A 13,011-nucleotide genomic window follows, 5' to 3' on the forward strand; every position below is an offset into this window, starting at 1 on the left:
AATTTGTTTTACATCAGATTATAAAGTAGAAGACACAAGATGTTCATTTCTGTCATGACTTACTATAGGGATTTTTTTAATATACTAAGATGTAGTAACTCCTTCAACATACAGTTTAGTTGACATAACATTGTTTTTGAATTCATTTGGAAGACGTGGTAAAATGGAATTGCTATAACCTAGAAACAGTTTGTGTAACACATACTGTTTGCTAATGAGTTTAAAGGTATAGTTCACTATAATTTGGAAAGGATGATTTAAAGGATAAGTGGAAATAGCTGATGGATTAAAAATTTTCTTTATTTAGTTCGGCTGTTTCACTTTTTAAAGAATCTATCAAGATAAATCTGGTGAATAAATCAACTTAATCTTAATTTTCATTTTTGTCATCTAAAATTATTCTCAACTACAATATTTTCCCAAGTTATATACTTCCTTACCTTTATTGTATTCACATTCCTCTTTCCGTCTCTCCCCCTTTTTCCTCACCATTATGATATTGTGACTATAGACACACAGCAGACCACATAGCAATTCTGATATGTCTCATTCTGCTAATACTGCTTTGGAATATTGATAAAGGGAACATTAAATTTAAAAATAAAAAATATATATAATTTCTACTTGTATGCTACAGTAAGAAGGAACTTCTTTTATACCAGATGCAAGGGACATCACAAATAAATTTTTATTTCCTTTGAAGAGATACAGGACAAGAACAGAAATAAAAGTCTCCCTTCTATTCTATTGCTTCTGAGTAAATATAAGTTTGAAAAGGGAGAGGTAACTCAGTAGCCTGCTGTATCTATTTTTGACACTCTAATAATTTCCACATTATGTCGTCAATGAAAACTGTCATTATCATGAACTCCCGGGAATAACTCCATAGTCTAAGAAAGGAGAAATTTACTGAGTTTTAATTGGATTACAGATTCTGTACATTAGCCAGGCCAGCATGTGCTCAGAAATCCTGTTGAGCTACCCTTTCAAATGTTATAACTCTAGCATGCTGTCACAAAATATACATATTTTCTACTAGTTTAAATAGATCTCTAGGTATGCAAAAATTCTCATTATTTAAAAAAGCAATGGGCACATATATAAGCAACTTTCCAGAATCAGAATACTCTTCTATGTTTTTTGAAGGCTGCATTTTATACATAGAAAATAATTCTCATTTTATAGTCATTTACACTTCATATGTTTGACGATGAAGATAACTTACAATTTCCCATAAGGACAAATCTTACAGATTCTGTAAGATTAAAAAAAAGAACCATATTCATCCAATCGAAATTTCAGAAATCAATAATATTCTGAAAAATGGTAATTAACATAATTTCCATGTTTTAATCATAGAATAGATAGTTATGAAAGAGTCTATTTTGTAAGAAAATGGCAATTATCCACTGCTAATGGAGTTACTAAACATGTAGTAAACATAGAGTTGGAATCCAAGGATTCCTAGTTCATGCCTGTGGCAAAGAAAACTCAATTACTCTCCCTGTTTCACACTTCACATTTACAAAACGGAAAGGAAAGTGTCAACTCTTCTAGTGGGTTGAAAAAGTCAATTTTATAAACAGACCTCCAGATGAAAAGCACACTAAATCAGTATTAGAAATCATTTAATTTAAGGAAGAATTAAGAAAATATTTGACACATAATATAACATTGAACCAGTATACAATAGCATGAGAATTGTATACAAACTAAATAAAAAACATTGTCTTTTCATACAAATACACAGTGTATAGACAAATAATCCAAGATGTTAGACTATGAAGCCTTTCAGAGAGAACATAAAATGACTGATAGGATTAAAACTCTTCCCAACTATGGCTTCATATTGTTAACTGTGCATTTTACCTATATGCACCTATAAAATGATTTCTACTTCTAAGCAAATATTTTTATAAAACTTATAACTAGAACAACTCTTAAAGTGCTAATTTCCTTCTTTATCAGGAACCAAACTAAATATTTGGTAAGAAAAGATACAAAGAAATATATGTACAAATCATCCTAATTTTAGAACATAAATATCCCCCAGGTGTGTATATGTATACATGATTATACAGATACAGAGAAGTGTAGAATGAACAGAGTGTGCCCCATGCTGTCTTGAATGTCGCCTGTTCACCTGAGTGGGATGGGGGACAGAAGTACCTGGATGGAGGTGAGAGAGAGGGGGACGTGGCAAGCATAGATAAATATGAATGGGTGGGTGAGTGGATGGATTCAAAATAGATTTGCTTTTTGTCTTAGACCTAGTTGCCCAAAAGCAGACCTGAGACAGGATTTTGTAAGCAAGTGATTAATTATGAAAGCTCCCAGGATAACTGATAAAGAATCAGGAAGCAGGAATGAAAAAAATGCCAGTCAAACTCAGAGTGACCAAAGGGAGCTCCGGAGTATAAATTATATATCAGAGTTCATTCTGTGAAGATAAAGACACTGAACTGCCATAGTCTGGCTCCAGGCAATCGTTGGCTACAAATCTTAATGAGATGTGCAGGAAAAAAAAAAAAAAAAAACCAACATTGGCACTTCCGGTTCTCTGTATTGACTTTCATAACCCACATTTAGGTCTATAAAGAAAGTGCCAGTTATAAGCCTTTACAGTAAAAAACAAAACAAAACAAAACAAAACAAAACAACCATAGACACTAGGTGAGACGGGAGAGCAGGAACAGATAAAGGTGATACATAGGGGTGGTTGCACCAACTATTAGCTAAGGTACTTCTGTGCTCAGGGAACTGTGAAAGAATATATTTTTAAAGGATTTTATTTATCCATGAGAGACACACACAGAGAGAGAAGCAGAAACACAGGCAGAGGGAGAAGCAGGCTTCATGCAGGGAACCCAGTGGGGGACTCGATCCCGGGGCTCCAGGATTATGCCCTGGGCCGAAGGCAGATGCTCAGCCACTGAGCCACTAGGTGTCCTGGAACTGTGAAAGAATATTAAGCCTCAGCTCTTTATAATCTTCATGTTCTCTTCAGTCTTTAATATTGGTGCCTCAGTCTTTAACTTACGGTATTTTAAACTTTCTATTTATTTTTTACCGAAGTTTCTCTGTGTTGCTAACTCATAATTAATCCACAGACATTTAAGCCATTAATTTACATCATTCTTTCAGGAACTCATGCTATTTTATTAAATTGTCCTGAAGAGCATTATTCTGTAAAACAGGAAAGAAGTTAAGCTGCTTAGAATGTGAAGTGTCTACAGACACCTGAGGTCAAACAGCATACTGTTGTCACCAGTGACCTTTTCTTGGGGAATGTAGACTATTGGAAAAGGGCCCTGGCCTGAGTGTTCAAAAATTTGAGTTTGGCTCAGATCTTAACTTTCTTAGTCCTGTTTTTTCATTTTTGTCTACTGAAATTAAATGTACATACACATTAAAAAATACTACAGGGAACAGTGTTTTTCACATTATAATTATATATAAAAATTAAGACTCTACATTGTCTTCTATCTGTGTGTGATGAGAGGGATATGGAGAAGAAAACATGTTGTTTGTCGATTATAACTAATTATATATTGTCTCTTGCGTCCCTCCCATTCTTAGTTACTTTTTTCATACTCACAAAGTGTTCGTTTTTTTAAATTCAAGCGAATATACTTTGAACATGAAAAAGCATTACAATAATGAAGAAAGTCAAATATGTTGCCAAAAAATTCTATTTCATATTTACTTACTAACAAAACAGAACCCACATAATGAGGGAATTGTTAAAAAAAATAAAAGACAATTTAGGTGTTACAAACATTTTATTTAATACTTCATGAGGTGGATGGTCTCAGAGAACTGCAAAATGGGGCAGAAGGCAGGAAGCTTTTATAGGTTAAAAATAAACAGAGAAGAGAAAAATTGAAAATAGCTGATTGACTGAGGCCACATATTTAATCTTATTTGGGACAAGAAGGAAGGAAAGAAGTATAGAGTTGGCTTGGCGTTTGGGGACTGGCTGACTGGATATACTGTATTTTTGGCCCAACAGAGTTTACGTCAACAGGGATACCGAAGTCGTATTTGGTTTGCTGATGTGACACTTCAGGTAGGAGCCTCCATCTTGGGCCTAGAAAGTTATTTAAGCAAAACTAAGACATTATCTGCTTCCACACCCTCAGTCCCCACCTCAAAAATCGGCAAAGCCTCTTGCAGTCACAAGATACCAGAAATCCCATTGAATATCAAACATGCCCTTTCCTCATCTCTACTCTTCCCTTCTCTCTTTACCCTTTTTGTTCACATCCTTAATTCTTTGTCTCCTTTTGTCATCTGCCCTAGGCACTTCTCTTTCACCTCTTCCTTGGTCTTTTATTGTATTTCTCAAAGTTAGTCTTTTTTTTTAAAGATTTTATTTTATTTATTTATGAGAAATAGAAACAGAGACATAGGCAGAGAGAGAAACTGGCTCATCACAAGGAGCCTGATGTGGGACTTGATCCCGGGTCCCTAGATCACACCCTGAGCCAAAGGCAGACGCTCAACCACTGAGCCACCCAGGCGTCCCAGTTAGTCTTTTTTTTTTTTTTTTTCTTTTTTAAGATGTATTTATTTATCTGGGAGAGAAAGAGCACAAGCAGGAGGGGCAGAGAGAATCTCCAGCAGACTCCGTGCGAGTGTGGAGCCTGACCTAGGGGTCGATCTCACAACCTCGAGATCAGGACCCAAACCGAAACCAAGAGTCAGATGCTTGACCGACTGAGCCAAAGTCAGTCTTGATTAGACTCATTCATGTATGTGTCTGACTCTTGCACAAGTTTGTGAGCCCCTCAAGAGAGGAGGCCATTTCTTGCTTGGCTTTGTCACCCAATGCTCAGTCAGTGCCTAACATGGAAACAGCTTGCTCTCAGTCTATTCTGAAGAGGTTAGTAAAAATCTTCTCCTTCAGAACTCATTCCTAGGAAATTGAGAAAAGACACCCAGCCACTGTGAGATTACTCCAGCAATTTAAAAAAACACAAAGAAAGCAAGCCTCCAGAACTCCCTGTTTCTACCTATTCATTACAAAGACCCATACACATACCTCCATCAGCTAAAAGGATGTTCTGTTAATAAGTAGAATGTAAGCCCTGGAGGGCAAGAATTTCCTCTCTCCTTTCACATCCCCAGCACTCCAAAAGGCACACAGTTAATAATTCATGGACAACAATATTTGGCTAGTTACATGCTAGGTACTTTTAAAAGTGTGTTTCGTGGATTGAATAATTCAATCCAAATAACAGTGCTTTGGGATAAATACTATTAGTCTTCCCATTCTACAGATGAGGGAACGAAAGTACAGCGGTGGTCTGTAACTTCATCAAAATCACACAGCCAGTAAGTGGTTGTTAATGCTGGCCTTGGTACGTACATCACAATTGGATGTCTCAAAAAAGTCAATGCTTTCTGCTGATACTGATTTTCTGGGCTCCCGGAGGCCAAACACTTCATTACTCTCCAATGCCCATTTTGCATCTGTAAAATGGCAGCGATAAAACATACCTATTTCACCAGGGTGCTGTACAACTCCACTAATTACCAACTGGTAGCTCATTTTGCAAACATGAATCCCCCATAACAGTTCATTATTCTTACATCCAGTATTTAAAGACACTGGCAACTGGTAAAGTCTTTTCCTTAAAGTTCTCTTCTTAATTTTTATCACAGTCAGCACTTTTTAGATTTTTGTTCAAGAGGACTCATCATGAGAAAGGAAGCATTTCTTATATCTACATGGTCAGTAATTATCTACATAAAATACTGGATTAATATCCTGCCATTATTTCACCTAGTTTACCCCTGAAGTACCTATTAGTTTTGTATGCAATTATATAATTTTGTGTCATGAGAACAGTGTATTTAAAACAAAAAAGGGTGAGGAGAATGGTAGGAAACTTTGGATTATGTTATTTTCATCTCTCAGGGGTGATTTAAGGCAGCCTCTTTTGAGAGAAGTTTGCATTCATGATGTCCTTTGTGAAGTCACATACTTAATACCAAACTTAATAGAAGCCTCTTTCTTTCTCCTCTCTTATTCAACTTTCTCAAGATAGTTTTTTCCCAGATAACAATTCAATAAATATTGCTCTTTTTCCCTAAAGATATATAATCAGTAAATCTGTGTCTTTATTTGATTAAAAATACATGAAGAAATTATTGAAGAAATAGTCAACTGAAGAAAGAAAACAAAATCTTCCTTTTTTTATGAAATGCTCAGTATACATTCCTCATTTTCTTTTGTTATATTTCCTTCACGTTGGTATTTGCCCAAGGGAAAAAGAGAATTTCCTCTTCACTCCCATGAATACTACTCTTACCTTAATGTACTCATCAGACACAGAAACATATCACCTTCATTCTTTGCAGCCTCCTTCCCTGGTGGCCTTCTCTAACTTGTACATTTTGCAATCTAAATGTGAACTTGCGTGTTAACCTAAATGTGGTTATTATATAGGAACTAAGAAAAGTGTGATTGAGGAGGGCATTGCAGGTTATGGTTCTTTTGATTGAAGGTGAGTTGTTGGTATGGGGAGTGGGACAAGGATTCACATTGGAAACAAGCTCCCTGGGAATGCTAGCAGTACTGCTCCAAGGACCATGCTTTGAGTTGTACGTCTCTAGAAGCCCTGACTCTCCCTTACTCCACTTTATCCAGTGTGGAGAGAGGGAAGATGATCACAACCCTCTAAACATACTCGTGGACTTAAACACTGCACCATTGTTAGAGGCTAAGACCTCTATAGATGCTGTATGATGCGTATGATATTAGAACCTTGGGGAACCGAGGTGGCTCAGCGGTTTAGCGCTGCCTTCAGTCTAGGGCATGATCCTGGAGACCCAGGATCGAGTCCCACCTCAGGTTCCCTGCATGGAGCCTGCTTCTCCCTCTGCCTGTGTCTCTGCCTCTCTCTCTCTCTGTGTCTCTCATGAATAAATAAATTTTTTAAAAAGAGCCTAGTATATTAGTTTGAAGCAAAATGCAATAAATAAGGGACCAAATCAGTTTCAGATAAAATTGAGTGCTTCTACTGGAATCAGCAAATTCCTGAGCTGCTAAAGTTGTGGGTTCTTTTTTCTTCCTTTCTTTTTCATAACCCCTGTTTGTTGCGATGTCCACCACAGAGAAATTGGATATGAGCATTTGGTACTAATTAAAACAACATTACCTGATAGAAAATGGACAACAAGGGAATTTCCTGATACAAACACTCATTATGGAGATTTCATAGCCAATATCCATGTTATGTAGCAAACACCACACTGCATAGAAGCCTGTCTAGCTGAGTGAGCCCAGGGAGTCCCACTGTGCCTGGAGCAGAGATTCTCGTGATAGCGAACCTGGGACTGGTGCCAGCACTGCATCAAAAGCAGCATCTGTATGGTTTACACACATCAAAATAGAAAGAAATTTAAAGAATATTTACGCTCTTTCATCAAGCATGGAGTCTGCATGCACGTGAAAATTACAAGTGTCTGCTAACTATTCTAGCTTTAAGTTCTCTCCATTTTCATAAGTGTTATACTATCGTTATCTTTTGTTTGCTTTGGAAAAATGAATTCATTTGAAATGATAGAAGCTGAGCTTAGTATGTCAAAGGCTTGGTACATTCAAAAAAAGGAAAAAATTAAGTGGGGAGAACTAAGCAGTCTATACTTCATTCAAAACTTCATAATACACCTCAATCTATAGACTTAAATGAAGGTTATAAACATAATGAGTGTCAAAATTTACATTCTGTTTCCAAGAACAATAAAGCAATACTCCCTCCATCTTACTCAAAGGGCCTTAGATATTTTTTTTTTTTTTTTTTTTTTTTTTTGGTGAAATACAGTTGCCAGAAGTGCAACCCCAGCCCTGATGTTCTATGTAGGACCAGATAAGGCTGCACATTCATTAACCACGCTTCTGTCAACTTGCTGTATTATATTTCAATCAGCTCTTAGTCCCACAACATTTCAATTCAATTTCACGTCCTAACATCAGAGTCAGTTGCTTTGACATTCTGGTTGTCCTTTTCTTAAACTGCTTCCTCCTCACTTTCCTGAACTCCCTTTCTTTTTTGATGAGGTTAGGGTAAAGTAAGTTGTTTTCCAATTCAGAAATCCCATGACTGCATAAGCTTATTATTTTTATCGTGTCTTGTCTTGCTAGGTGATAGTAGATAAGCAAGTAAGAGTAATGGAAGAATGAGAGATTCGATGCCTCCAAGAAAAATATGAAATATTTTTTAAAATTACAGAAATGTATGTCAAAACCTTAAAGATGAAAAAAAAATCACCCAATCTCTTCAACAATCTCTATATTTTACAACTAAGTTTTTGCATTTCTAAGAAAAAAACATGGCTATTTTAAAATGATTAATTACATAAATTTCTACCTCCTCTTAAAAGTTATTGTTAAGAGAGAAGAAATAATGCGGTATAATATATGGCTTGGGTAGAGGTTATAGAACCCACCATAATATCAAATTATCAGAGGATCACAAATGTCCCTTTGAGTGTGGAGGGGAGGTAGTGAGAAGGAATACTAGCAACTATTCTGGGTAAAATATTTGGTCTAATGTCTACCAAGAATCAGCATAGTCTTGGAGTATGCAAAATTAGTATTTTTCTATTATCTTTTCATTCCTTCAGAAAATTCTTTCTGGGGAATAACAAGGACACAAATTCAAACTTCCTCTAAATTTTTGATATGGTTTGATGAAAATCAGACAAAAATCTCACTGACTGACACCAATTTTTCTAATGTAATGTCGCCTTGAATTCATATTTCATTCAGCTTTCAAAGAACTACTCTTCCATTAGTGGAAAATGTAAATATAATGTTACTACTCTTGAAAGTTAAATATACAAGTCAGACATCTAACTTTCCATCCTAAAATGATGAAAGAGTAAATACTGTTATATAATGCCTGTAGGTAAATCTTGCCTGATTACCTAATATAAATTTCAAGCTAAGAGCTGCAATTATATTGTGTTATCTAATACTTAACAAGTTTTTCCTTGATCACTGGCCTTATTAAAATGTTGACTGAATCATATTCCCTGGGGAAGAATGTAAGATTTGCTTATTTTAAATGCAGTTAAAAATACAACCATATTTTTGCCTGTTCTTTAAACAATTACAGTGTGGAGCTAGAAGTACAAACATAATTACCAATTCATAAATTTATCCTTTTTCTTCTGATACTCTACTGCTACTCTCTTTCATCCAGAACTTTATATAAGAAAATCTATGTTGAATAGATGCATTTATTTCTTCTGAGGATTTTGAAACCTGTAATTATGTGAAAAATCAAGTTATCTTGAGACATTTCCTATAAAAGATGGGATGGTAGTTTACAGAGTTCATTGTTTGGCCCCATTTTCCTTGAGGGATTTATTTAGGAAATGCTACTAGAGGAAAATATGTACCATACAGAGGGTAAAGAATAGCAACTTTTCTTGGTGCCAGTCAGGAATTTGGTAGGGTTTTCTCCCTAACAATAGCTCACTTCAATGAATACTTTTGTGAAAGGCATGCATGTGTTTTCAAACTGTGTATTTTTAAGCATCATTTTTTTAGGCTCTGTAGGTTTCAAAAGATTGTAATATTATATGGAAAATTCAACCATTTTATAAAAATTTTCTGTAAGAAATATGTGAGCTGCTCTGTGCCTCTGCTGCCTGACTTGATTTGCAGATTTTTTTTTTATTGCCAGAGGGTAAGTCTAACATTCAAGATTTGTTTGTTTTCCTAGAGTTAGAAAACCAGCCCTTATTTACTGCAAGACCCACATTTGATTTCTGTTGGATAAATTAGAAAAATCAAAAAGAGTTGAAAGCTAAAATGTTTGTACATTTCTGATCTTTGAAACTGCTTTTCCAATCTTGACTAAGGTAGAGAACAAAGTCTTGGTGTTAATAACTAAACTGGATTATTAAAAAAATAAAAATAGTACTTACATTTACTGAATGCACTACCTATATTAACTCATTTTATGACCTGTTTATTAGCTGCTAGCTAATGACAAATACCTACCTACTTCATGAGTACAACTTAGGTTTTAGCCAATTGGCAACTTAGTAAGAAACTGTAATAAAAGTATATTTAGATATTGATAAAACATTAAAAGTGACTAGACTATTGTTTATCTAATTTTTCTTCTATTCCTTATTTAATTTTGGTGTCTCTTTGGTCAATTAATCCTGATATTTGTGACATAAAATATTTGACTCACAAAAGCAAAAATGCACTATAATTTAAAATCATAAAGCAATTGAAATGAAACTGAACTGAGTATTTCTACTACAACTCTGCCTCTAACTAGTTGTAGACCTTGGGTAAGCCCTTAAACTCTTCAATTTCCCTCAGTCAAATTGAAAATGGCCTTAAATTATTATTTTAAAGCTCCCAGGGTGCTAGATGGCTCAGTCAGTTAAGCATCTGCCTTTGGCTTAGGTCAGGATCTCTGAGTCCTGGAATCAGGTCCTGCATGGGGCTCCCTGCTCAGTGGGGAGTCTGCTTCTCCCTCTCCGTCTACTGCTCTCCCTGCTTGTGCTCTTTCTATCAAATAAAGAAATAAAATATTTTTAAAAGAAAAATAAAACTCCCTTTCAGCTCTTGACAATCAAAGGATACAATGCTCTATCTACCCATAGTGGTTTTTGACACACCTGCGTTAGAATTCAGGCTTTGACACTAATTAACTGTATGACCATAGCAATTATTATTTTTCCCTAAACTTGAATTTCCTCATCTGCTGGGAGACAAATGGTAACAACAAATAAGCTATTATTAGGAATAGATTAAATGATACTTTTAAATTATAAACAATCTTACTACTCAGAAAGAACAAGCATTCAACCTTATTATGTATAGTAGCATAACCTACTAACATTGGCATTAGTTAAAATATTGGTACCAGTTTGGGTTTTATATGGTTTCAGTCCCTGCTCTAAGGTGCTTTACATTTTTGCCATCCAAACAGAATGACATCTTATCCAAACTGCACCAAAAGGATTATTCTATTCTATAGATGATATGGTAATAAGCCAAACAGGTATAAAGAGGGTAACTAATACACTATGTAGTAAACTACAGAGCAGAACCAGTTCCTACACTTAAAAAATACCATCCACATTAATGTTAACCAGTTCATGCTATCCCATATTATTGTATTGTCACTGAAGAAGTTTTAATATAAGCATATGATAACATTTTAATTTGGAAATCTCAAAATAAATTTCTTAACGTGAATTTACATAGTTTTGAACTGTAAAACATTTAACATTAAATAAGAAACAAAAAAATTTCTTACAAATTACATATAAATGTACAGTAATATGGCCATACACATAGAAAAATAGTTTTATTATTATTGTGCTTTCCCAATATATATTAAATATATTGATGACAACATAAGCTATATTTAGCTTTGATATAGGATTTTTGCTCTTCTGGTTAAGGTAAATTTTTTACATATGAGGACAATTCTTTAAGCATAAAGTTCTGCTTATTTTGGCAGATTTTATTATTCCATTACTATCTCATTGGGGTAAATTATTTTATTGTGCCCACCTTTTCATGTCTTCCCTCATGGTTCTCATTTCTTCCTTGTCTTTCTTCTTACTCCATAAAGGCCAAAGTAGGTAATGCAGAGGATACATCACAGCCAAACAGTCTCTTTCCCTCGCTACCATCCTTGCAAAAGCAGTCTTCTCTATTTATTAATCACTTAGGAAAATAGACATATATCAAAAAGTAAGCAATATTGTGGTAAAAAGAGTTCATTTGCAAAGGGATTTCCAAACTGAAAGTGTGAAAATCATCTTCTTAGAATTATAGAATTTAAAAATATGCATGGTCAATAGGGCAAATTTAATCTAACTCTGATGTATATTAGCATGCTAGACCCAGAATGATTGTGGCTCCCGTGACATTGGCCAAGACCACAATACAGGTATCCTGAATGCATGGCCAGCTCTTTTCTGATAATTTATATTGTCTCTTCTTAGAAAACACCCCCACTTTAAGATGCTACTAAATAGGCTACCCTTATTGGGATGGATACTGAACATTAACCTCATCTAAAGATCAATTGTATTAGTTTTCTGTTACTGTATAACAAATTACCCAAACACTTAGCAGCTTGAAATAATGAATGTGTGTTATCTCACAAAGTATCCAAGAATCAGAAATCCAAGAGTGGCTCTGCTGCCTGTTCTGGCCCAAGGTCTTCCATGAGGTTGTAGTCAAGCTATTTTGGGCTGCAGTCAGTGAAACTGAGGCTAGGGATCCTTTTTTCAAGTTCGGTTTTGTGAGAGGAAACTTCATCTTCCCATCAAGTGGGCTTGGTCACAAATAAAAAAGAATACAAATCTTTTATAACCTAATCTTAGCAGTTACTGTCTTCTCTGTCATATTCTACCGGTCAAACAGACCAATCCTGGGATTGCATTATGGTATAAATACTAGAAGGAAGGGGATCGGTCAATCTTAGAAGTTGGCCACTATACGTCTTCTTGGAGGGAACTCTGGTGCTTTAATTTGGCTTCAACAGAAAATTGTCTGTGAGGAAATGCTATATAACTATTCTGAAATACCCATGGCTTTAAAACATATTCTGGATAGTTCAATGATATGGCCATTTCATTTTTTAGAATTTTCTTAGAATATTGCACTATATGCTGTCCAAAATTCAATATACAATAGCTTCGTACATAGAACAGATCTCTTTTTTTCAAATAACTCAGTTGTGTCATTTAAATAGCCCGTGTAGTTATTTTTCTTTCTCTAAAATAAAAGTAAAATAAAAAACCTAACTACATTTCCAAGATTTTTTATTTATCCTCTGCATAAGCCTCATGATGAAGCTTAAGCAGAACAACTTATACCTTCAGCTTTACATTCAGCTATAATTAAGGACTTATGTTGCTTTGACTCTTGTAAGACCTTAACAATTTCTGATAGTTCATGTAGACCAGATCCCATGAAAGCACAAATCCCCTGCCTTACAAAAGAATAAAGCT

General features: G+C 35.1%; 1 protein-coding gene across 20 annotated transcripts in view; it reads left to right on the forward strand.

Moving 5' to 3' along the window:
- EPHA6 (EPH receptor A6) overlaps positions 1-13,011 on the forward strand; it is an 872,069-nt gene that overhangs the window by 557,280 nt on the left and 301,778 nt on the right. For 15 of the 20 annotated variants that reach the window (XR_005383133.1, XM_038582514.1, XM_038582517.1 and 12 more), the window contains one exon: positions 4,013-4,069. The exons of the other annotated variants lie outside the window; for them this stretch is intronic. Coding sequence is in view for 14 of the 15 variants with exons in the window: in XM_038582514.1 (XP_038438442.1) it covers positions 4,013-4,069 (57 nt within the window). In the remaining variant the exon portion in view is untranslated. The remainder of the gene's footprint in view (positions 1-4,012; positions 4,070-13,011) is intronic. 20 annotated transcript variants of the gene reach the window in all.

Source organism: Canis lupus, chromosome 33 (genome assembly GCF_011100685.1).
Source record: "Canis lupus familiaris isolate Mischka breed German Shepherd chromosome 33, alternate assembly UU_Cfam_GSD_1.0, whole genome shotgun sequence".
Lineage (NCBI taxonomy): Eukaryota > Metazoa > Chordata > Mammalia > Carnivora > Canidae > Canis > Canis lupus.